Raw genomic sequence first — 23,931 nt, 5'->3', positions numbered from 1 at the left:
CCAAGTGACATGCATAGCCTGTCGCTTCGGCGTTAATTCTCACGAAAGCAAAATAATCACCGTAGATGCTCGAACAACACATCGAAGCGACACTATGTATGGTATTGGGAATTGCTTGTCGCCTGTTGCTTCGGTTTGAATGCTTCCATTGAATGAATGGGCTCCTGTCTTTTGTCGCCTATCGCCTGATGTTTCGGTCTGAAATCTACCTATAATCTCACCATAGGCTTACTTATTGAAGTGGCGTAAATTGTGTTATTAAATAGTATTAAACCTTTGTACATAACTCATATTTTTATATAATAATGTTTTGTGATGCATTTACGAGTGTAGGAGTTATAATGCTATTCCTATTTTGAACTGGAATGCACAGGCTACCTTTGCTAATCATAGGGAAGTCTAAAAATCCACGGTGCTTTAAGGGAGTTGCCAGTCACCTACAAGAACAACAAGAAATCATGGAATTATAGAATGGTATGACACTGTATTTATCCCTGAAGTCAAAAAGCATCAGCTTACAACTGGAAATTCTGGAAATGTTTTGTTGTTGATTGATAATGCCCCAAGTCATCCCTCAAATCTTTCACTGGAAAGAGAAAACGGAAAGTTTACAGTTGTTTTTTTTGCCTCCCAACGTAACTTCAGTCCTCCAACCGATGTACCAGGAAGTCAATGAAAGCTTCAAACATTATTACAGAAAGGCATTGCTGCGTATGGTTCTGATCGGGGAAGAATATGAAAAAAACAATTCAGAAGCGGTTGGAGCAGATGCAGTACAACTGCTTAGAACTAGAAACTGGAAGAGAGCAGCCTTGGATAGGATGGGATGGAAGAGGAAGATTGGGGAGGTCATGGACGGAATACAGACCGGAGCGCCATAGGATAAGAAGAAGAAGAAGAATCAGTCAATGATAGATACTGTGAACAGACTGCTCCAAGTGCAAGAGAGAGTGATTTCAAGAGTGCCTTCAAAATACAGACACATCTTTATTCTTATTGTGAAGTGGAGTTGTTATGGAACAACTGATCATTCCCATATTAAGCAGTGGGCAGCCAAGCAAGTGGGATTTTGTCACAAAGGGTCTCTTGTGCTCCTTCTGATATACTATCAACATAAGAAACTGGAAAAGTTGATCTTTGGCAAAATGTTCCACCTTCATTGACGAGATTATACTGGTCGATCAGGCTTCAATTTACAGGAAACAGTAGCCCTCACACAGATGAAAATAAGTTACATAGAAATATCAATGTTAAAATCTCAATCTCACAGTTGTTAAAGATTTAAATGCTCACTTGTCGCACTTTTTAATATTAATGATCATAGACAGGAAAGCGTGAAATGTGATACCTTCGACCATATCTGCTCAAAAGTGCAATGTTGTGGCACAAAGGTTAAAGATTTGACCAGGAACAAATCATCCAGAAACATTCCAGCTGGTCTCTCCATGTTGCATGCGTAGATACGCTTCAGGAATTGTTGTGACATACCGCATGGAAATCAAAGAATGTCACCGATCTCAGTGGTGGAGTGGTTATCACAGCGTGCTACAAAACCAAGGGTCTAGGTTCGAAACCCAGCCTGGGCATAGGTGTTCTATGTGAGTGCCCCTTCATCAATTTCATTACTCATCCTCACCTTGGCGATTAGCTAAAGTAGATGAAAAGCAAAGTAAAATTAATCAAATCAATCAATCAATCAAAGAATGGCAGGGATATGGAGAGACAAACAAGCAGTTGAAAACAGGCAGTAGATGATACGAGGGGTGTATCATAATGATTTACACTTTCAAATGCACCGCAAGCCAAGGTTGATCATTGGGCTTGTCATGGCAGTCACAGGTAGATAGTACCTTGGTCTGTCACCTGATATCAGGACTGGACAGAAGCGGGCCACTCCACGTGAGCCATGGTGAATTTCCTGGACAACATGGAAGGACAGCACTGGACGACGTGAATCTTTTGGAAAGAGGGCACGAGTACCGTAGAAAATCGCAGCCAATAGTTAGGGGAATATGGTGTGTGTGGCAGCATCTGTAACCCCATCTTGGCAATGATGGCGGTTGCTTTCAGACTGGTATCTGGACGTGCGTTATCATGTCACAAAAGCACATCATTCGCCCATTTCCCTGGCCACATCTTTTGAATGGTGTGATGCAATCTGCTGAGAATGACAGCATATGCTGTGCTCTTAAAGGAGGTTCTTTCCAAGAAAACCACGTCATCAGGTGCTGTCCTTGCTGAGAGCTACAGTGTTTTTTTGTACTTTAAAAAAAAAAAAGCTGAGTCATGATGGTTCGTGATCGACTCGCAAGAGGTCCAATGAACACAGGGATTTTGAAGGACTGATTAAAAAATTTGACAAGGCATGTATTTATAATGAAATAGGCTGCAGTTTACGATGATCCTTGAGTACATGATAGACTTGACTTCACCTCTTTTCCACTGGCTAATCGCGAAGATGAGTATGAATGGTGATATAATGAAATTGGCCAAGGACAATCACAAATGCACATGGTCAGGACACAACGCCAACCCCAACTGGCGGCAAGTCAATACACCAAAGCCTTGTTAGTCTGCAACACTGCAGTCCAGTGAGATTGTCATTTGTACTATGATTGTACATGCAAAACAGAAATCCTTCAGTTCTTGGAGCAAAACAAGAAAGTGACTTGACCAGAACTCTTGACATGATAAAACGATTTTTCAGCATGTATACGGATGGTAGTTCAGAGGATAGAGGAAAACCATACGTTCGAAATAATATGTTTCAATTTTTCGTGAACAATATGAATTACTGGTTTGAAGACTTTTGTCTCTCTCTTGATGTAGTCGTATTAAATACAGATACATGGCCTTCCGATGAGTATCAACGTGTGTTTTATGGTAACATCCCTTGTTTTTGTGAAAAGTTGAACATAAATGTAAGTGAAAGCATGTGTGGCGTCACTAGTTAAAGATTTTCGCATCTACAAAGAAAATCCATGACACATTCCCACCTCACTCAAAGACTTTGTATAGTATATACAAGCGAAATTATACCAAACAGCTGAATGTGAAAGTGGTTCAGGTTTAAATTAATGGAAACCTATGGTTCTGGAGAATGATTGGCAAATATCAATAAGCTTATGAAGACAGTAAACCCACTAAGTAACTCCTCCGCTAAAATCACAGATCACACCTTGTTTTTATGTCTAGGAAATATTGCTGCTTCATTTCAACTAGGATGGTATCGAGATTGGACGAGTTGAAACTTGTCAAAGTCTCATCTCGTCTTCTGTGTGATGAGATCATTCTCACCCTGTTTGTGCTTGTTCTCGTCTCTATTCAGAAGTTTGTCAGAACTTCTTCTAGATTCACTTTGTGCTCAGATAGGCTAATCGAGATTTACAGTATAAAAATAAGTATGTGATAAAATCTGATAAAATTATGTGATACTTTCAATGCATTTATGTATGCATAAAATATGGAAAATGTAAATTCTGATTATAGTGATAGAATATGGAAAGTTATCATTTATATAATTTAATGGGTAGTAAAAATTCCCATAATTTCTATTGTGAGAATTATGGAAGCATTTAGTTTTTGAAAACTACATATTTGAAAAATTCGAAACTAAAGAAGGTCAGTGGTATACCCTTCTGAATCAGATTTATATGTTATCGATCAATCGATCGACTACTTCTTTTGGAAAGCATAGCCCCCTTATAGCTTGATTGATTGAGTTGGTTTTGTAAGTCCAATTTATGAACAGTAAGGCTAATCAGGACTGCACCTACAGTTTAAAGTGGGATCTCAACCACTATGTGCCTCCACCGGGTATCGAAACTGCGATCCCTTCATTACAAGGCAGCCCCTTACAGGAAGGGGCATTAGCTTGCAGTGTGATTTCCTGAAACGAAACAACTTCATCTTCTTCCATCGTTTCACAAACATTTTAAAGAAATTTCATCTTCTTAAAAAGGTTTCCAAGAGCACTGAACAAGTAAACTAACTAGGAGCGGAATGTGATTTTAATTCTTTTGGAATGGAAGACAATATTTGTAAAAAATATAAACTTTCTGTTTTGAGGTATTAGAAAATAGGTTATTTTAACAGCAGCACCTGTCAAATTATTTTAGGGGGTGCAAGGGGTACAACTTCGATCTATGGAATTAGTGGGGTACTGTACCCCCCTCGCAAAATTTGAGAGGGTACAATGTACCCCTGCGCCATTGTAGACACCATTGCTTCCTTCCCAGCAAATGAGCATACGACATACGGGACTATGTCAGCGAAATCCAATCATGTTGGTGAACAGACAATCACCTATGCCTAAGGGAGATTTCACACCGAAGCTACAAGTGATACACGACACATACAGCTCGGAAATGAGCTAATTGTATGCAACGTTTCACACTGTATCGGCATGACGGGCCGCACAAGCAGGCGTTCAATTAGTGAAATCTTCAGGCGGCATGTGTGGCCTGTTGCTGTAATGTAAATTCTCCCTAAATATGACACACCCTTCCTGCTTCATATCTTCCTTTCTTAGCAGATGACGCGAAGTGCATGGGCAACAACATCCGCGTATTTATTTACTTTTTTCTGGGATTACCGCTTCAAGCAGTTATTCCCATATCTATGTAACTTAAACACTGGGTGCTGCCAAAATGCAATTACAATATGCAACAATCATTTGCAAACTAACTGTTTCCGTGGAAAACAACAAAAATCAGACCATCGGTCTACAAAGATAAGAACACACTCAGTTTTAAGAAGTGGAGAAGAAAATAAAAAATAAAAGGAAGCAGAATGCAATCTAAAAGTAAGTGGTGCTCATGATTAGCATCTGTGAAAGTATCCAGTGGCGTAGTCGTGCTAGGGTGCACCAGGTTCCTGTCCTGTTACTTTTTTATGTAACAAGGGTGGCAGTAAACAAAAGTTAACGTACCACAGTGATTCCTATCTTGTATAACAGCAAAGTTTTGTCTTATTTGGAGACACTTGAGGTGAAAGTATGAGTTTGATAGTTTATCTAACAGCATGGGCGCACCGAAGGGTGAGTGGTTATTGGCAGGGGGGGGGGGGGAGGTCAGAACCCCTTCCTTGCGCTATCATGTTATTCAGAAAATTACCTCTTTTCACAACTTTAATATGGAAACTTTCTCATCCTTGTGTCATTTTTAAATAACAGGAACGGCACAACGGAATTTATTAATCGTTGCATCTTTTTGTAGAACTTTCAATTCATTCCATACCAAAGTTGTTGCTTGAGAATAAGAACCAAACAAGTTTTCTTTTGACTTGTCATCACTTTCATTTGGTTGAACACCCCCCCACCCTGAGAAAATTCATGGGTGCACCTCTGTCTCGCAGGTTGCATGTGTGTGTGTGCATTCTTTCCTGTTTCCTTATGCTATGAAGCAGAGGATGCGTATGTAGCAACAACAACAGTCACGTGACTTCACACTGAGTGACTGGAAGCTGACATGCTAGTTATGCCCAATGCAGTATAAAAACTTGATGGGGGGCTCCGTTCGTGTACCACTGATTGTTAAATAGTCTCTCTCTGTTTTAGGTACAAAGGAAGCTAGTGTATCTGCTGAGGCTTCAAAGGAGCTTCGGAGACGACGGAAGATGCAACTTGCCATCGCAGCTGCAAATGCTAGCTCCTCATCATCATCCGAGTCATTCGTTGCAGAGCAAGGTAATTCATCTCTTAACTGAATATCATTGGAGTCGGGGCAAGTGGGGCATCTTTCCCCTAGTCATTATCAAGAAGAGATTTGACTAGTTTTGAAATGAGGGGATATAAGTATATTTTTCGGGTATTCTAAATGTATATAGTACCAAAATATTCATAAATTGTGTGGGTATCGTGAAAAATATAGGATAAATAACTGGGGCAGTATTATTTTCACGTCTTGGTGAGGATAGAGGATAATACTCTGTCCTCTCAAGCTGCCCGTGGACTGTAGAGCTTCATTTTACAGTCACAGACACCTTTTGGTTGTTCCGCAGCCATTGAAATGGCTACTAAATCATCTTGGAAAAATAATTAAAAAGGAGTTCCTTCAATAATGACAACAGTTTCTAACTTCAAAAGCAACTTACACTTCCTTCCAGGGCCAGTTTTAATAAGGGCATGGTACAGTACCAGGCATCCATCTACGCAATTCCACATGCACGCATGTAAATTTGAAACTTTGATTTCTGTATTCTTAAAACTAATTACATGAAGGCTTTGGTTTTCCTTTACAAAGTTAGTATTCAAGTGGATTTTGCACAATGTTTTATTTACGGTATATAAAGTGGTATTATAAGAAAATAAATACAAGTTCTCCACATCCAGAACATGTTATGTGCAAGGTGGTAAACAAATTGTGTTATGATTATTATACTAGGAAACAGATTTTTAGGTGCTAAAAAAGAGGGATTTAGGACCATTAAAACTCCATTTTAGCACTTTTAGGGGCTTGTAATAAATTAATAGCAGTAATTAATTAATAATAACTTTATGATACAACTAGTTTTAGATGAAATTTGTATACAAAAAGGAACTATTTTTAGTGCATTGCATTATATTATTTGAGTATAAGAATATATAGTATGTCCAATACAAAATCTTCATCATATTTTGAAGTACTGCACCACCCTATGCTTTCCATGTTCTCCGTGATGAAGTTCTTCCAGTTGTCCGTGAGTAGGCAACTGTACAGTCATGGACACTTCTGGGTTGTAACAATCCCATTATCTTTCAATGTGTCTGTGGCTGTACATGGAGAACCTTCTCTCCACACTGCAGAAAGTTATTGGTGCAAACTTCATGACTGCAATGCAGCTGATTCCCAAGGCAGCTTTCGGGCTCCGCGAGGCATAATGGTAACATGGTCGCCTTGTAACAAAGAGATTGAAGGTTTGATATCCGTTGGACGCACATAGTGGTATGGATTCTCCCACTTTAAACTGTAGGTCAAGTCCATATTAATTTATCTGTGTATAAAGTGTGCTAAAAACAAACTCAACCTCAAAACTCAAACAGCATGCAGGTTTGAAGTAGTCTTCTCTCCTTAATGAACAGCCTCTATACTAGGGCAGTCGTAGTTTCTGATGCATCCCCCACATTTCACCTAACTGTTGTGTCAATGAGGGAAACAGGCGACGTGATAGGTAACTTGCTGGGTTGCCTTTCCTACTCGTCACAGCAGGCACTCAAAACCACCAATCAAACGGAGGTATTCTTGGATACTTCATGTGTTCTTACACATGAAGGCCGGGAATAACGTCGGGCCTGTTTTAACAACTGAATGATTTTGTACCTACGGTTTAAACTGGGATTCTAACTGCTGTGCAATCTGCCTCCACTAGGTATTGAATCCTATGCACCTTGATTAAAAGATGACGACATAACTGCACCATAGGGGCTGCTCTGAAATAATTGTAAATAGCACGCAAACATCTCTACGTAATTAATGCACAACTTACTAGTTGGCCACCAACTTGAATTAGGTGCTGTACACAGTAAAGGTTAAATCAATGTATAATATTACATATTTCCTAAAGCGATTGTGTGTGTTCTTGTTTGCCCTGGTGCAATACGATAGCATTCAACATTCAATATTATCGATAGAAAAAGGATGTTATTATTCGCTATGTACAGGGTGTCCAGGCTAGAAGTATACAAGAATTACTGATTCTAATGCGAAAACAACTCCTTACATCATCTCGTAGTGAAGCTCAGTCGAAAGGTCATCGATTCCAGATTTCAGTAGTCCATTTGTAATATCAGTAAAGCTGTTAAGTCACGAATGTGCACAAACAGCATGAGAACAGTTCTCAACACGACGGCCATCAAGAGCCAGAGATTTTACACCATTAGATTTTTTTTTCCAAGGGGCTTCACGATTTAGGTGATTTGAGACAGTGTATCGTTGCATTAATAATGCCTCAAATGTGGGTCAACACTTGGCAGGAGCTTGAGTATCGTTTGGATATCTGTCGAGCTACCAGTGGTGACCTCATTGAGGTACAGCAGCGTACATAAAAACTTTCCGAGTTACTTTGAACAAAAACGAGAGAAGAAAGTTAAGAAACTTTGCAGACGCTAAAATATATGTGTATTTTAGTATACCTCTAGCCCGGACACCTTGTATATACATATACATATACTTATACAGGGTCCTTCTTTGCCCTTTCGGCACCTGAAAGCAGCAGGCTTCACGTTTTACGAGTTACAGTTACAAATACAATCAAGCACACTAATTGTCATGGGGGATGTTGGAAATGTTGTCCTCGAGCATCCACTCTTTTTTGGCATGGTTTTAGGAAATTTGTAGGCTGATCCCAGAGATTTGTTTCAAATTTTATGCAATAATAGGCTAACGATTTGTCATAAAATGTATTCTCTTGTTCCTTGGCCAGATAATGTAGGCGTTTATGTTTAAAAACCGTATCGTGACATTTCTGAGTGGCATTGATTGATTGAGTTGGTGTTTTAAGTCCACTTTATGCACAGTAAAGCTAATCGGGACTGGACTACAATTTAAAGTGGGATCCGAACCACTATGTGCCTGAGTGAGTGGTATTCATGTTTCACAAGTATAGTGTTCTTTTGTGACTGTTTTAGTCACAAGTGCTTCTTTCGAAGATAACAGCTTCTTCAGTGCCTAATCAATGAAAATGATGAAAAACGTTCAGCACGTTTAGTTTGATTTGATTTCATTTTTTTTTACTTAGCCCTTTGTGCTACTTTTGACTAATTTGCGAAGTTGGAGATGAGTGATATGATGAAATTGATGAATGAACACTCACAAACATCAATGTCCAGGCCAGAAATCGAACCTGGAACCCCTGGCGTCGTAGAGCGATGTGCAGAACGATTTGTGCCTATTTTGTATTTTGTTCTTATTTGCCTGCTTATTTTGAGAGTTTTAGTGCCTATCAATCCTCAACCTGTTTATAAGCTCTTATTTAACCTCCCTTAGATTTCTAATAGCGATGACCGTGGATGGTGTAAATAATATAGGACACTGAAAAGTATCATATAAAAATTATGTAAAATTTTGAAAACAGTTTGTAATTAAACTTGCGAGAATTCTTTCAGTCCATAATGATGAAAACTTTTCTTAATCGCAGAGACTATATTTCTAAAAAGAAAAAAGATAACAGGCAAATTATTGCGTGGGTTCGAGCCCCACAGGCTCATTTAAGTTGGCGCCACTGGCACTGTCCCCTATTTTTGTTTCACTAAACTACAATCATTTCTTTATGCTGAGTGTACTTCTGGCTTCATGGCAATACCAGCGTTGAAAGTGTAGAGACGGGAGGGCACGGCCCTTAATAATTGAGAAAAAATATTTTGGAAGGTGGCAGATCTGACTCTCAGAGATGCCAATTTTTACTGTAATGATCATCTATGTTATGAAAATTATTGCAAATTCATTCCTGCAACAAATACAGTTACAATCATTAAAGTGTCAATTACAATTACAATCAAAATAAGCACGTACCTTATCGCAAGAGATGCTGGAAATGTTGTCCTCCTGCATCCACACATTTCTGGCATTTCTGGCAATTTTCATTTGCACGCAACAGTTTAGCTTCAGAAATTGCTTCAGTTCTCTCATGATATTCTCCTTCAGTTCTTCTAATGTGTGGGTTTGTTGCAGAGACTTTATTTTTCGATTTCCAACATACATAAAAATCGCATACAGTGAGATCAGGGGACTGTGGGGGCCACAATCCTTTGCTAATAACCCAGTCTTCAAAAATTTCCTGAATGAAATCCAACGACTCTTCAGCTGAGTGTGAGGTGGCAGAGTCTTGTTGGAAAACCCGGACTGGCATTCAAAATATCAGTTAGTTGTTCGAAGAATAGTGTGAGTATGTCGTCACTGTATCTTTGTTCATTTATGGTATTTTCATAAAATATGGGCTCTATAACTCCGTATGCATTTACTGCGCACCAAACACAGATTTTCTGGTCATGCAAAGGAGTTTTGTGTATAAAATCGGGTTTATCTGAGCACCAATACCTGTTATTCTGTGACACAACATGGCCCCTTAATGGAACCATGAGAAGAATATTAAACGTGGATCAATTACCCCACCATTAACATTCCCAATATTCCAGTTACAGAAATTTACCCGACTCTTGTTATCGCGTGGTAGCAGTTCCAGGACATCAGTGACCTTGTACGGTTTCAGTTTCAAAAATTTGGTAGCTCGCCATGCTGTTGTTACGGAAATTCCTATTTCCTGTGCAAGTCTTCTGAGCGATTTTTAAGGAGTATGTTCTAATCTTTCTCCGACTTCGTCCAATTTATCCTCGGTAAGTACACGCCGTTATACACCGTTTGCTTCTTATCGAGAATAGATCCTGTTTCCCTGAATTTGTTCACAAGGTAACCACTTTAAAAATATGACTGAACTGAGATCGTGAAGTTACTGAAATGGAATGGGGTTAAGAAAGAAATTCACAAGTTATGCGCAAAGCCATATGTTTCAGTTGCCACTCTTGCGCCGCGAGCTGTTAGGCATGACTTGTTACCAAAGCTCCGCGAAATTTCCTAAAAACATGCCAAAAAGGTGTGGATGCACGAGGACAACATTTCCAACATCTCCCGTGAAAATTAACATGCTTATTTTGAATGTAATTGTAACTATAATTCTGGGAACTTGAAGTCATTTAGAAGCTAGCAGTTTCCATAGCAGAGATATCACATGCAATTTGACAGGAGTTGACATCCGGGCGGCCACCAAGTGTGCCGCCGTCAGATGCCCAAAGGGGAAAGAAGGTCCCTGTATAAGATGATTCGGCGTAAGATGGAAGTTGAGGGAAGACGAAAGTCATGTAATATTTCGTTAACCTGTAACTTGATGGCAGTAATGTCCACAGTCTAGTGTGGTGGCATCTATGTGAAGGCTAATGTTGTGAATGCGTTTTATGCTGAGTTTAATAAGTGTCAAATCAAAAACTAAAATCTTTGAACGTGGTGAGTACATGTATGATAATATTTCATTGTCTATACGTAAGGTTCAGCGGTCGATGTATCACATAAATTTTAATCTAGCCATGATATTTTGCCACGTGTTCACTTGTTAACACATGGTAGCGTGGAGCATTATGGCAAGATACGTATAGCAAAAATATATCGTGGTGACATCATCCTCCAAATTTTAGGGGAAGATGGAAGTTAACTATATTATTTTATTCATTACATTTTTCTGCAATTAATACTTAAATAATTAAAAGTGATATACTCAATGTGTTCAGAAGAATCCAGACACCCACCTGAAAATGAAGTACAAGTTTGGGCTGCCCTGTATCGGGAACACTGGCAGGCAATATGGTGTTGGCCCACTCTTAGCCTTGATGACAGCCTTCAATCTCGCAGACATACTTTCAATCAGGTGGCATAAGGTTTCCTGGGGAATGGCAGCCCATTCCTCATGGAGTGCCAAAATGAAAAGAGGTATCGATGTGGGTCAGTGTTCTAGAACAAAGTTGGCATTCCAAAACATCCCAGAGATGTTCTATGGAATTAAAATCACGACTATGTGCAGACCAGTCCATTAGTGGGACGTTGCTGTCATCAAACCACTCCCCCACAAGCCCTGCAGGGGCTCAGTCGTGTTGAAAGACACATAGGTCATCCCGAACTAGTCTTCGACGGTAGGCAGCATGAAAGCATGAAAGATTTGTGCCATAAAGCAACATGCAGCCCCCTCCAGGAGAAACATGACCACACTGTAACCCTGCCACCCCCAAATTTCACCATCCGCACTAAACAGGATGGGAGATGTCGTTCACAAGGCATTCACCACACCCATACCCTACCATCGGATCACCATATTGTGTACAGTGATTCATTACTCCACGGAATGGACTTCCAGTGTTCTATGGTCCAGTTTCGATGCTCCTTGCACTACATGAGGTGGCATTTGGTATTTGCCTGTATGATGTTTGGCTTATGGGCAGCTGCTTGACCATGGAAACGAAGTTACCACACCTCGCGCCTAACAGTCACGGTGTTTGGAGTAGACCCTGATGCAGTTCGGAATTCCTGTGTGATGGTGGCGATGGATGATTGACGATTGCAACGTATGACCCTCTTCAACACTCGACGGTCTCTGGAGGTCAACATGGGAGGTCGACCTGAACGCTTTTGGTTTGCACACGTTCCTTCACGTTTCCACTTCACTATAACATCGGAAACAGTGGACCTACGTATGTTTAGGAGGGTGGAAATCTCGCGCATAGACTTCTTACACAAGTGGCAACCAACCACCTGGCCAAGTTGAAAGTACACTTCGCAACATCTTATTTGACCGCCCTGAAAAATTTCAAAGTCCGGAATTCGTAAATTTGGCAGCATAGCGCATCAGAGACAACTAAGAGTAGCCAACTTTGCGACATTTCTTCTTCCTGAATGAAAACGCTCTTGTGATTTATTTTCATTCTTTCACATTCCATAAAGTAAAGATACCCTAAAGCAGTAATAAAATATGTGAGTAGACAAGAGAAATGTTAAGTAGAAATACGAATAACAGGTAGGTTCTCATCCACCTGGAAAGAATTGCGGTCACATTTGAGTGCAAGAAGGCAAATTTATGATGATTTTATGGGAAATGTTTAGTAAAGATACCTTGCACAACACCAAACGATTCTGCAAAGTGTGTCTTTTCCTTGGTTCTTGGCGAAAAATGGTTCGGAACTCTGGCACAATGTTGCTTCAACTGAGATTAACGTGTTATACTGAGCTTTCTGTTAGCAATCTCCTGGAGTAGTTGGTTAGATAACAGCACTTTCGTTTTTTCACTGTTTTCGTCAAGATCGAAACATCGTAGGTTCAAATCCCACCCTTTCCTTATTATTTTTTTATTTTTATTTACAGAGTAGTTACTAAGTGTTCTAATAACGTAATATAATATTATATGATATTACTGTAAATATTTATGCGATGCATGCTCAGTGGCAGCGATTGGGTTTCAAAACTGATGGGGCAAGGTGGGGGGGGGGGGGGGAGGGCAAGGACAGTTTCTTTCCCTTGGTAGATAATGTTAAGCATAGTGTGGTGTCATCTGCCCCTCCACACTCCATAATCGTCGCCACTGTGCATGCCTCAAGTAATGCTTCTACTAATGTTTTTAATCTTTCAGTGATTGGTGGGATTTTAGGAAATATTTTCCTTTCATTCAGCTGTTATAAGTTAACACATATTAAGAACTTACATTTCAACTTTCTGCATCTGGAAATGCTGGACATAAATCGCATAAATATCAACGGAAATATCCAAGAAACGTAGAAAAGCATTCTCGTCCAAAGCCGTTTACTTCCCGAAAAAGATTTTGCAAGGAAGTAGGTTTGAACCCATGACCTTCCATTCCATAAGCAAACGATACCCGTACACCTCACGGTTCACGTTATTTTATGCACTCAGTTCGGATCCCACTTTAAACTGTAGGTCCAGTACCGATTAGCCTTACTATGCATAAAGTTGACTTAAAACACCAAATCAATCAATTCATCTCCTTTCAGAGTGGGCTTTTTTCTATGATACTGTAGTAGGCCAGCATCCGAAAATACAGTTCTGCTTCGCGTACACCAGAGTGTAATTGCATTTAATATTGTGACTAATTTTACTTTAAAACTACAGATTAAAGCGATAATAGTGTCCAGAAAAAGAACCTCAAAGTAGATCTTCACACAAAGTATTTTAATCCATTGCCAAACATTTCAGTTAAGAATAATATTATGCTTTTCCATTGACCGTATTTTCGATTCATGGTGAATTTGCTAAAAGGACCATGTCAAGAAATCTAAATATGTAAGTTTTACTAGCTCTAACTGAAGGGAAACGGAAATGATATCAGGTTTAGCATTGTTTTTAAGGGTCAGAAAAAAAGTTGATTTTTCATCAACTTCCGGATCCTAATTAGTAATTATGACCATTGAAAAAGTTGGAGGTAGCTTACTTAAAAAATTTTTTGTTGAGGGATCGTATCGTTCTATACCTCCACTTTATAATACAGAAAAAAATCAAGTTCATATTTCGAAAATGACTTGGAGTTTTCCACCACGAAAATATGTTTTTCATAGTTTGAAGTTCGTTAGTATTATCTTTCAAGGTTTCCATTGTTTTAATTTCACACATATTTTATTTTTCATACGTTGAATAAAACAGTCTTTGGAACAAAGCTGAAGTTTCTTGTCAAACGGGGTCTGGTTCAATTGACTACTTTTCGCTATCCTGTTCCTACTTTACAAAAACAACAAAATACTTCGTAACTAAACGATTGCTTGTTCAAAACAAGGAATTTTTACACAATTTACAAAATATGACAAAACGCCGATAGACATGTTCATCATTTTTCCCTTACAGCATTTCTCGATTTTATCTGAATTTGTTTCCTCATGAAATTGCCATGAGGAAATTATAGATATGACATTATGTGTGAATTGGTTTCTTCAAACTGGTAGCAAATTTTAACATGAGCTATCTGGATAAGAGGTAGCGTGCTTGATTTTCACGAGTGAGGTCGTAGGTTCGATTCTCCACCTAGGCAGGATTTTTTCAGGAGTTTATCGTTGGATGTAAAGTTTATCCACCGTGCTAAGAAGTTAACATTGGTCTCTGTATTTCACGAGAGGAAAGGAAATAGTTGGAGGAAGTTATTTCGATGTTAGGAGGAAGTCACATGCCACGTGGAATGCGCAGAATCAAGTTACATAGACCTAAATCTGTAATGGTGGTTTCGAATATTGCAAAGTTAGTGTGGAAAGTTTGTTATGTCTGATACTCGTACTTTCTGTTCAAAGAAGACAAACATTTTAGATACAAAGCAGTTAGGAATTAACGATCATTATGAAGTTTTGAATTTTTTGTTTGTCACTCACTATATAAATACTTATTAGTAGTTTCTTATCGAATCGGCCTTCGTCGCAATAAGAATTTACTTATGTTAATTAGCGATTTACTATTCGTTTTAGACGCATGGTAAGATGGTGGTGAGGGGATTGACAACAGTCATTACGAAGGAACGGACATAAAATTACCAATCTTAGCAATTTGAACTCATTAAACGCTCCCCTTCGTTACAGTAATGCACTACATCACTATTCAACATAACTGTATATCTTTTTTTATTATATCGAAATCAAATAATCAATATTTTAGGTGTCAGTGAAGAACAAACAATACATAACTTAAATAACATTACATTTTGCATCCTGAATACATATATGTGATTTGTGAATTAATCATGATGTTTGTGTTAACACAACATATGAACAATAACTAAAAAGAAAAGTTTTAACTTTAAATCCTGGAAATCTCCAACTTCTAAGGAAAAATATGCGCAGAATGGACGTCCCTCAAGTGTGCATCGGATTCATTTCTTAAATATTCTGTTCAGCAAACAAAAAAAAACTAAAAAAAAGAAAGAGGAGAGGGTGGGATTTGAACCCGCGACCTTTCACGCTTGACGAAAAATAAGGATAGCAGAGCCTAACCAACTACTCTCCTTTCACTGAATGACGTTGCACCCTTAAAAACATGTTGACGTTTATGAAGATTCCCACCTTCCTGTGTTTCAAGCACATTTTCTCGACAAGTCGTGTAAAATATATGTTTTTGAGAACTGTTCGATATTATGCAAGGTATTGTAAATAAAATGTCGCGTAAACTACTCACAAATTTGCTTCTTTCTGGACAAACTTGATGGCAATTTCCTCCAAGTGGAGAAAAACTCTATTCAGTGTTTCAAACCCCCCAAATTTCAAGTCGAGCATGCAGAATCGTAAATATCCCTCAAGGTTCTTTTTCCAATTTATTATTTCTGTTTGATTGTGTATTATAATAGCAGTTTATAATTTCTAAATTCATGGAAAGTGTTAAATTGAAAACCTCTCACCGCAGCGTTTTTCGTCTAGTGGAAGGACCTACTCAAAGTTGGCTACTCTCACCTGGAGCCGAAGTGCAATGTTGCTAAGTTTACGATTTCTGGACTTAGAACTTCCTTCGGGGCGGTCAAATAAGATGTTGCGAAGTGTACGTGAGTTCCTCAGACCGTCCCATACTGCTGTCTCTCACTGTCTGCAGACTACTGACCATGTGTTCCACTATGATAAACACACATTTTACGATGTGTCCGGATACCTTTGATCACTTAGAATACATAATATTTTTATCAATTCATTAACTTGATTAGAGTATAATGTGCATTTTATTTTAATTAATTCACATGAAATTCACATAATAATTAATATGCATTCCAATACCGAACATTAGAAAACCGAAGCCAACAGCTAGAAAGAAAGACTCGACTGAAGTACTGACAAAAAGGTTAGAAATGAGAAGGAAGAAAACCGTTCCAAGAAAACAGAAAGGGAAGAAGGTCCAGAAGAAAAGGAAAAGGAAAGTGACTTCGTGATAATTTTCCTTGTCCACTTCAGTTCAGAACATAGACTATAGTGAATGACAATAACATTGATGCAAACGATGACTTTATGCTGAATGTAATAGATTCTTTTTTGATAAAAATGGACGAAAATGTGCATTACATTAAATAAATGGTTACATGAAATTTGCAGCAAGGACAATCCAAATTGTAAAAAATGCTAAACTAAATTATGTTGTTTTCTTCAGTACTTCATGTCTCAGGATATGTTCAATTTACATTGGATAATGTATATTATACACTGTAACACGAAGTGTTCAATTTACTTTGTTCTTCTTTCTAATATTGCAAACCGTGTATTGTTCCATCTTCCCTGTGTTAACTCCAATCTTCCACATTCAGTTTAATTGCATTTTTCACCTTTTAACATTTAATATGATTAATTATTACATTTCCAGTACACAAACAATATATTGAAATATATTTATGTTTTCCATTTTCATGTTAACGTAACTGTTAACTATGACATTTTCCCCCGAGTTTCTTTCCTTATCTATATATATATATATATAAGATAAAGTGGGGTCCTGTAAAAGAAAATAAGTTCTATTTGAAATGAAACATTTCGAGAGTGGAGGGTGTTAAAATGGATGGTTCTAAAATTGTGATTACAACTTTAAACTATCCTATTTTAACAATAATCAGGTTAAAAGTTTTAGTGTGTGATGTGTACCAGTTTTTTGTATTGGTCAATTCAGAACTTGACCCCTCACAGTCTCACTGTCACTGAAGAAACTTCTGATGACCCTGCAATATGCACAGAGGGGATATTCATGAGGGGAACTATATATAGTTTAGAACTAGTGCAGTGGTTCCCAAACTTTTTCATTTCACGGTGCCCTTGTGTTTCAAGATCGTTCAGCAGCATCCAAGTCCCTATCTAACAATAGCAACGCTCAATTAGTGTAGTTAGGGTGCTTGCATTAAGTTAAAAATGAACACACATTTCAAATTTGGAAACATTTTATATTTAAAATGTTATAAAAACCATGTGTAGCCTAACAAGTAAATGCCATTTCAGTGAAAATATTTGAACATTTCGCGACGCCCCTGTAAACCAGCCAGCGTGCCCCAGGGTGCAGAGGTGCACACTTTGGGAACCACTGAACTAGTGGTTTAACTAACAATTTCCTCCTCTCGTGCTGATATGCACAAGGAACATTTTCTCCAATACTTTAACAACATCAAATTTTATGAATTTGCGCTTCCCTTAGCTTTGATTTAACGCTTTCAGAAATGTAACTGCAAGATAAATTAACAAAGCTTAAAAGAAAATATAATTCCTCCCTGTCGACCAGTTCACCCCTTACAGGGAAGAAAGATTCTAAGTCAAAATGTTCTTTTTGTTGCTATATACGGGTATAAAAAACATTAATGAGCTCCCACCAGGAATTATAACCCCCACTTCTGTCTTATACTCATTATCACTAGTGTTACTGTCTGCTAATCTACAAATTTCTATAAATTTCAAATCCATAAGAAAGAAAAGTGTAAAATTTTATTTCATGCTTCAAAGAGCTTGAATACAATATATGGATCAAATATTCGAAATTACATTTAATGTTAATATTTTCTTAAAATGTCTCTTTTTTTCTGTTCACTTTTCTGTTCATGCGCAAATCGAAATTTTCTCTCATGTGACACCACTACACGAAAGCGACAGACAAGTCCTCCTGCTTCTATCCCACCTTCTTTGCAACCTTCTTATAATGCTACAGTACCGCTGCTAGGTACTGGTATATAATAATATTACTTTTCTACACCAGTAAAGAATGTAACCAATACGAGCTTTCAAAGGTAAGTGGAGAATCTTTCATTATCTCTTATTTGTTCTCGAACAGATGAGAGGGGAACGAACCGCAAGTACCCTCAAGAAGCTACCAGTTCTCTGAGAAGGAAGACTCAAATACAATTACTCCCTGACCGTAAGACCTTCTCTGACACGGTTTACAGCACACAGCTGCAATCATCGACAAAAGGTAAGAAGCCTTTCTCTTCAGACCCAGGCTGTCCTGGAGTCCTCAATGAAGAAAACACGAGGCACCGACACAGGATGCTGGCTAATGAAGCGCCGGTTGCAACACTTTCTCCTCACAATCAGAGGCACTTGGCTGCTGGTGACGGAATCAACTCTGGATCCAGCAGTTCATTATTCATCCCAAGGCAACCACAAGGAAACACTACACCCAGTCTATTGATCAACAAGGCTTCCAATCAGTCGAAGCATTACATGATACTCCCATATGGTGAACAAAGCTGCCAAGACGAGAGCAGTTATTCAAGTTCACTCGAATCTTCTCCTCGAATCCATGCACAAGGCGAGGAAAATATTTCAAAGTCTAAGCAGCGAGAACCTCAATCAAGTCGCTCGCATGTGGCCTTTACGTGGCCTTCAACTCGCAGTCAGAAGCATTTGGCTGCTAGTGAAGAAAGCAGCTCCGGAACCAGCAGTCCCCTCTTCGTCCCAAAGCGACCACAGGACTGTCTGTTGGACAACGTGGCTTCTAATGAGTTGCAGCACCAAATAAACATACCATTTCAAGAGGAGTGGTACCAGGAGGAAAGCGAAGAATCAATTTCCCTCCAATCCTCTCCTCGACCGTGTCAAGAAAGCGAATACATGGTTGCAAAGACTGAGCAGGCAGAAGCTCAACCAGGTTTCAAACATATGATTGTTTCCAATGAACCTTGTTTAAGGAAAGGACAATATCCTTGTGAATTATATCCAAAAGCTCTCGCTGTCCGAATGTCAGGATTGAGAGATGCTTCAAGTGTACCCGAATTACGATATCAACCAGAAGCACTGCACCCAGTGCAAGAAAACGATGACTTTGTAGAGATTAACCAGATCTCGGTGAAGAGAAACTTCGCACAAGAAGATTTGATGCACACAGACAAATACAAAAGCACGTCAGACAATCTTAGGAACATATGCGAAGCAAAGAAGCAGAGTCACCAACAACATGATTCGAATGAACGATTCGGTGACATAATGTCGCCCTCAAGCAAAGAAGATACCAGCATTGCTTCTCATGGTGAAGCAAGGGCTGAATACAATAATACACAGAATGAAATAGAAGTCAGCCAAAGAGAAAGATTGGTTAATAAGAATTCCGATTTTGAGCATTTGAACAATATTGCTGATCAAGACCAAAGCACAACATCAACGTTACAAATTGACAATGATAAAGCAGAATATCTTTCATTTTCGGAAAGTTTAAAGATGTTGATGGATTCATGTAGTGAATTAAAAAATGATATAGAATACAAAATGACAGAACATCCAACAATTTCCAACATGTTGCTAGTAGTTGATATGCTGAGAAAGAAGGATATTGACACCCAACTCGAATTCATCTCTTTACTAGATGATCTTATGAAACTTACGCTTACACTTGGACGTGCTGTAGCAGAAAACACACAAAAAATTGCACAATTCGAGAAACTTATTTTTCATTACACGAAATATACTCCGAAAAGAAAGACAAAGAAAAAGCAAAGATTTTCTCGGTTTACAAAGCGTTTCCCTTCCCACAAGTCAGTCACATCCTCAACGCCAGCAACGCTGCAAAAGGGGCTTAGTTGCAGTACACTGAGTAATGAGGAAAATGAACAATGGGAAGAGCAAGATAGTGAGGAGACAGGGAAAGATCTCGAAAGTTCATCGATGTATCATGAAGAGTTGGAGGGTAATCGTCATGAACTGTCGATAGAAAATTTACGAGGAAGTCTGGATTCAGATAAATCCATGTTAACCAGATTAGGAAGTGACAGTAGTTACGATCATAGTAAGGATGAAGTAGCAGAAGCATCACATCAGAAAGGAAGTTCTAAGGAAAGCAAAATGCGTAAAGATTATGTACAAAATTCATCTAATAAAAAGGACAAAGACTACCAACACGATCACGCACAAGGTAGAATATTTTCAGGTAAAAACTGCCTTTATCAGCAGAAGTTCAAGTCATCAGGGGCAAATTCAGACTTTGAAACTTCAGCTGCTTACGAACCTGTGCACCCGGAGTCAAAGCCGTACAAATGCTACAAACACCAACATCTTACTAAGGAAGAAACCGTAATTACTACTCATGATGATGACGATGATGTCATTGTGGGCAAATCATGTAGTAGGAAGATAAACGGGACAATGCAAGGAGTTCTTAAAAACAGATTATCGCAGGAATTACTAACTTCACAATATACAGACTTACTTCAGAAGAACAGAAGTGAACCTTCGGATGAGAATGAGACTAGATCCGTAAAACACGCAGAGGTGAAAAAGCATCGAATGACATTAGGGGGTGTCTATTCGCTGCAAATTTCATCGACAGAACACGAGTATTTTGAAGACGACAGTTCTCATCAACCGAAAGAATATTTGCGAAGTGTGGATGCAGATAAAACTTCAGTGATCAGTTTACCAAACTACGATAGTCTTGAACCATATCACAGTAACGATGAGGAAGTAAAAGAGACATCAAAAAAGATAACAGATTGTAACAAAGATGAATTGTGTACACAGATAGATCAAGATGCATCTAATAATAGGGAAAAGTCTAACTATGAAGATGATCACGCACAAGGTAGACTAATATCAGGTATAAACTGCCTTTATCAGCAAAGGTTCAAGTCATCAGGGGCAAATTCAGACTTAAAACCTTCTGTTGCTGAAACACCTGTGCATGTAACATCAACAGAAACTAGAATGGAATCAAAGATGCATGGGGTGGATTATAATAACTCATATCAACGCAAATGTCGAACTGAGGAAAATTCCACCATTACAACCGATGATGATGTTGCTGATGTCATGGTAGACAAATCCATTAGCAGGCACATGAACGTGACAAAGCGAAGAGTCCAGAGAAAGGTTTTATCGCAGGATATAATGGCTTCACAGACTACGGATTCTGTTCAGAACAACAGGAGTGAAACTATGGATGAGAACGAGTTTAGATCCGTTAAACGACCAGGGATGGAAGAGCATCGAATGGCATTTGGGGGTGTCAATTCGTTGAAAAGTTCATCAACAGGTCATGAGTATTTGGAAGGTGACCGTTCTCATCAACATGGAGGAAGTTTACGGAGTCTAGATGCAGATAAAGTTGAACCTTATCACAGTATTTCCATCATTAGTACTGATGATGATGTTGCTGATTACCCTTTTGAGTTTAGATCTGTTAAACACACAGGGATGAAGGAGCAGCGAATGGCATTAGGGGGTGTCAATTCGTTGCAATATTCATCGACTGGTCATGAGTGTTTGGAAGGCGACTGTTCTCAACAACCGAAAGGAAATTTACTAAGTCTAGATGCAGATAAAACTTCAATGAACGGATTACAAAATGACAATAGACTTGAACAATATCACATGTTCTATGAGGAAGTCATAAAAGGGGAAGAAATATCAACAAAGAAAAGAGATTACAGTAAAGGTGAAATACATAAAGATTTAGATCAAGATGCAGTAAATACGAAGGACTCAGACTACGGAGACAAGAACGCACAGAGTAGAAGAAATTCAAGTACAAGAAGCCGTCATCCGCAGAAGTTCAAGTCATCGTGGGCAAAATCAGACTTTGAACCTGCAGATGTTGAAATACCTGTGCATCTGGAGTCAACACAGAATGTACTGGAATCAAAAACGAGTGCAAAGGATTCTTCTAACAAATATCAACGCATACTGCATACTGAGAAAAAGTCTGCCCCAGCTGCCGATAATAATGCTGAAGTTATTCAGGACAAGAATTTGAATGTGACAGAGCGAGACGTCTATAGAAACGAGTTGTCACAGGAAACTCTGGTTCCACAAACGACGATGTTCATTCAGAATAACAAGACTCAAAATTCAGATAAAAGCGGGATTAGTTCTCGTAAAAATACTGAAGGGACGATAGGACGAAGGATGGCATTGGATGCTCTCCATTCATTGCCTCGTATTGACAGTGATGTCCAGCCTGGAGTACAGACGTGTATCTATACTCTCCGACAGCAAGGGCATCATATTTCTCGTTTCAGAAAGAACTTGTATAAAATAACTAGTGACCAGCTTGGGTGTCAAGTTCCTGAACAACCATTGCCTAAAATTGAAAGTCTGAAAGGAATTTACGATGATGCCAGAAGAACACGTAACAGACAAAGGGCACTAGTGAAGGTCCATACGTTGCCACCTATCGAAAAGGCTGACAGAAGATTGTATTCCTTAATGACCGAATTTAAGAAAAAAGAAAACCTGGACGTATCTCAAACAGTACAGAAGGATGACCAGATTCACCGTGATGATCAATATCACCCATCACAAGCAGATGCAGGTCAGATAGGTAACATGCATGAGAAGTCTAAGACATTTACCACTGGCACCACCTTGAGAGGTGAAGTACAAAAAATATCTTTGAAACCTTGCCCTAATGAAGGCACAAAAGGTAGCACACATGGACCATCTTCCATTACACCTATTATGAAACCTGTAAGTCAGGTCAGGAAGAAAATTTATCAGAAGTACAATGCCTTGCAATCGAACAAGAACGAACCTTCTTCCGTCAGTCTGGAGAAGAAAGATGATGGTGACAGAAATCATGTACAAGAGGAAAGAACAAGCGAAGACATTTATGGTGTGACAATGATAGAATCATTAACTCCGCCAGCAACAGATGAGGAAAAGATTTTTGATCTCGTCCACCACAATCTACACAAATTCGGAGCAAATTCTGATAGAAAGGAAAATGAGACACATTTGAATGAAACTTTCAGTGTTGAATTCGACATACCAGGACTAGTGCCTCTTGGCACGAGCTCTGATAACGCAGCAATGAAACCGAAGAGTTTCTCTTTACCAGACCTTCACGCAAGAAGCAAATGTGGTGAACTGTATTCAGGAAGGATTCCCTTGCATCCGCTGCGAAAAGATGAAGGTAACAAAGAGGTGCTTTCTATAAAGACTGATCCGGTGGTTAGACGGAACACCTTCAGAGGAAAACAGTTGCCAAAAAGGTATGAAAGTGCATCGAGGATTATAAGGAACAAGGAAAGTGGTGCTACTAAGAGAGACTCGGAGCCACTCCAAATGTCGCAACCATCAATGAGTAATAACCACAAGGAGGACAAGGAAGCTGCAACAGACATTAGAGACAAAGATTGCCAACCAAGAAGGACCACACTAAGGAGTATCTTGTGCCCTTGCTGCAATGCAGCATCGAGTCCGGAAATGGCTCGAAAGAGCTAATACGCTCAAATATATATATATATATAATAGTGATGTGATTTCAAGCATGTGATGCCTTCTTCCCACTTGCAAAATGGTACTACACTTTAGAATCTCTGAATGATTTATAGATGAAGATACAAGTGAAATTACAAATGATGATGGATTAAATTTTTGTTACTTTATGAAATTACATTTGGAACTGTTCCTCCTAGAGGGAAATGTCTAACGGTGATTAACATGTGATGTCTCTTCCCATGTGTGCATAAGTTATATAAGTTTGGAACTTACAT

General features: G+C 38.9%; 1 protein-coding gene across 1 annotated transcript in view; it reads left to right on the top strand.

The window, feature by feature from the left end:
* The window catches only part of LOC145986933 (uncharacterized), a 34,267-nt gene extending 10,608 nt beyond the window's left edge, over positions 1 to 23,659 (top strand). Inside the window, exons 2-3 of the mRNA XM_083121397.1 lie at positions 5,558 to 5,686; positions 18,282 to 23,659. Coding sequence (XP_082977523.1) covers positions 5,558 to 5,686; positions 18,282 to 23,659 — 5,507 coding nt within the window. The remainder of the gene's footprint in view (positions 1 to 5,557; positions 5,687 to 18,281) is intronic.
* Positions 23,660 to 23,931: the final 272 nt, after the last annotated feature.

Source organism: Lepisma saccharinum, chromosome 4 (assembly GCF_977018435.1).
Source record: "Lepisma saccharinum chromosome 4, izLepSacc3.1, whole genome shotgun sequence".
Classification (NCBI taxonomy): Eukaryota; Metazoa; Arthropoda; class Insecta; order Zygentoma; family Lepismatidae; genus Lepisma; species Lepisma saccharinum.
This window is presented reverse-complemented; position numbering and strand designations above follow the sequence as displayed.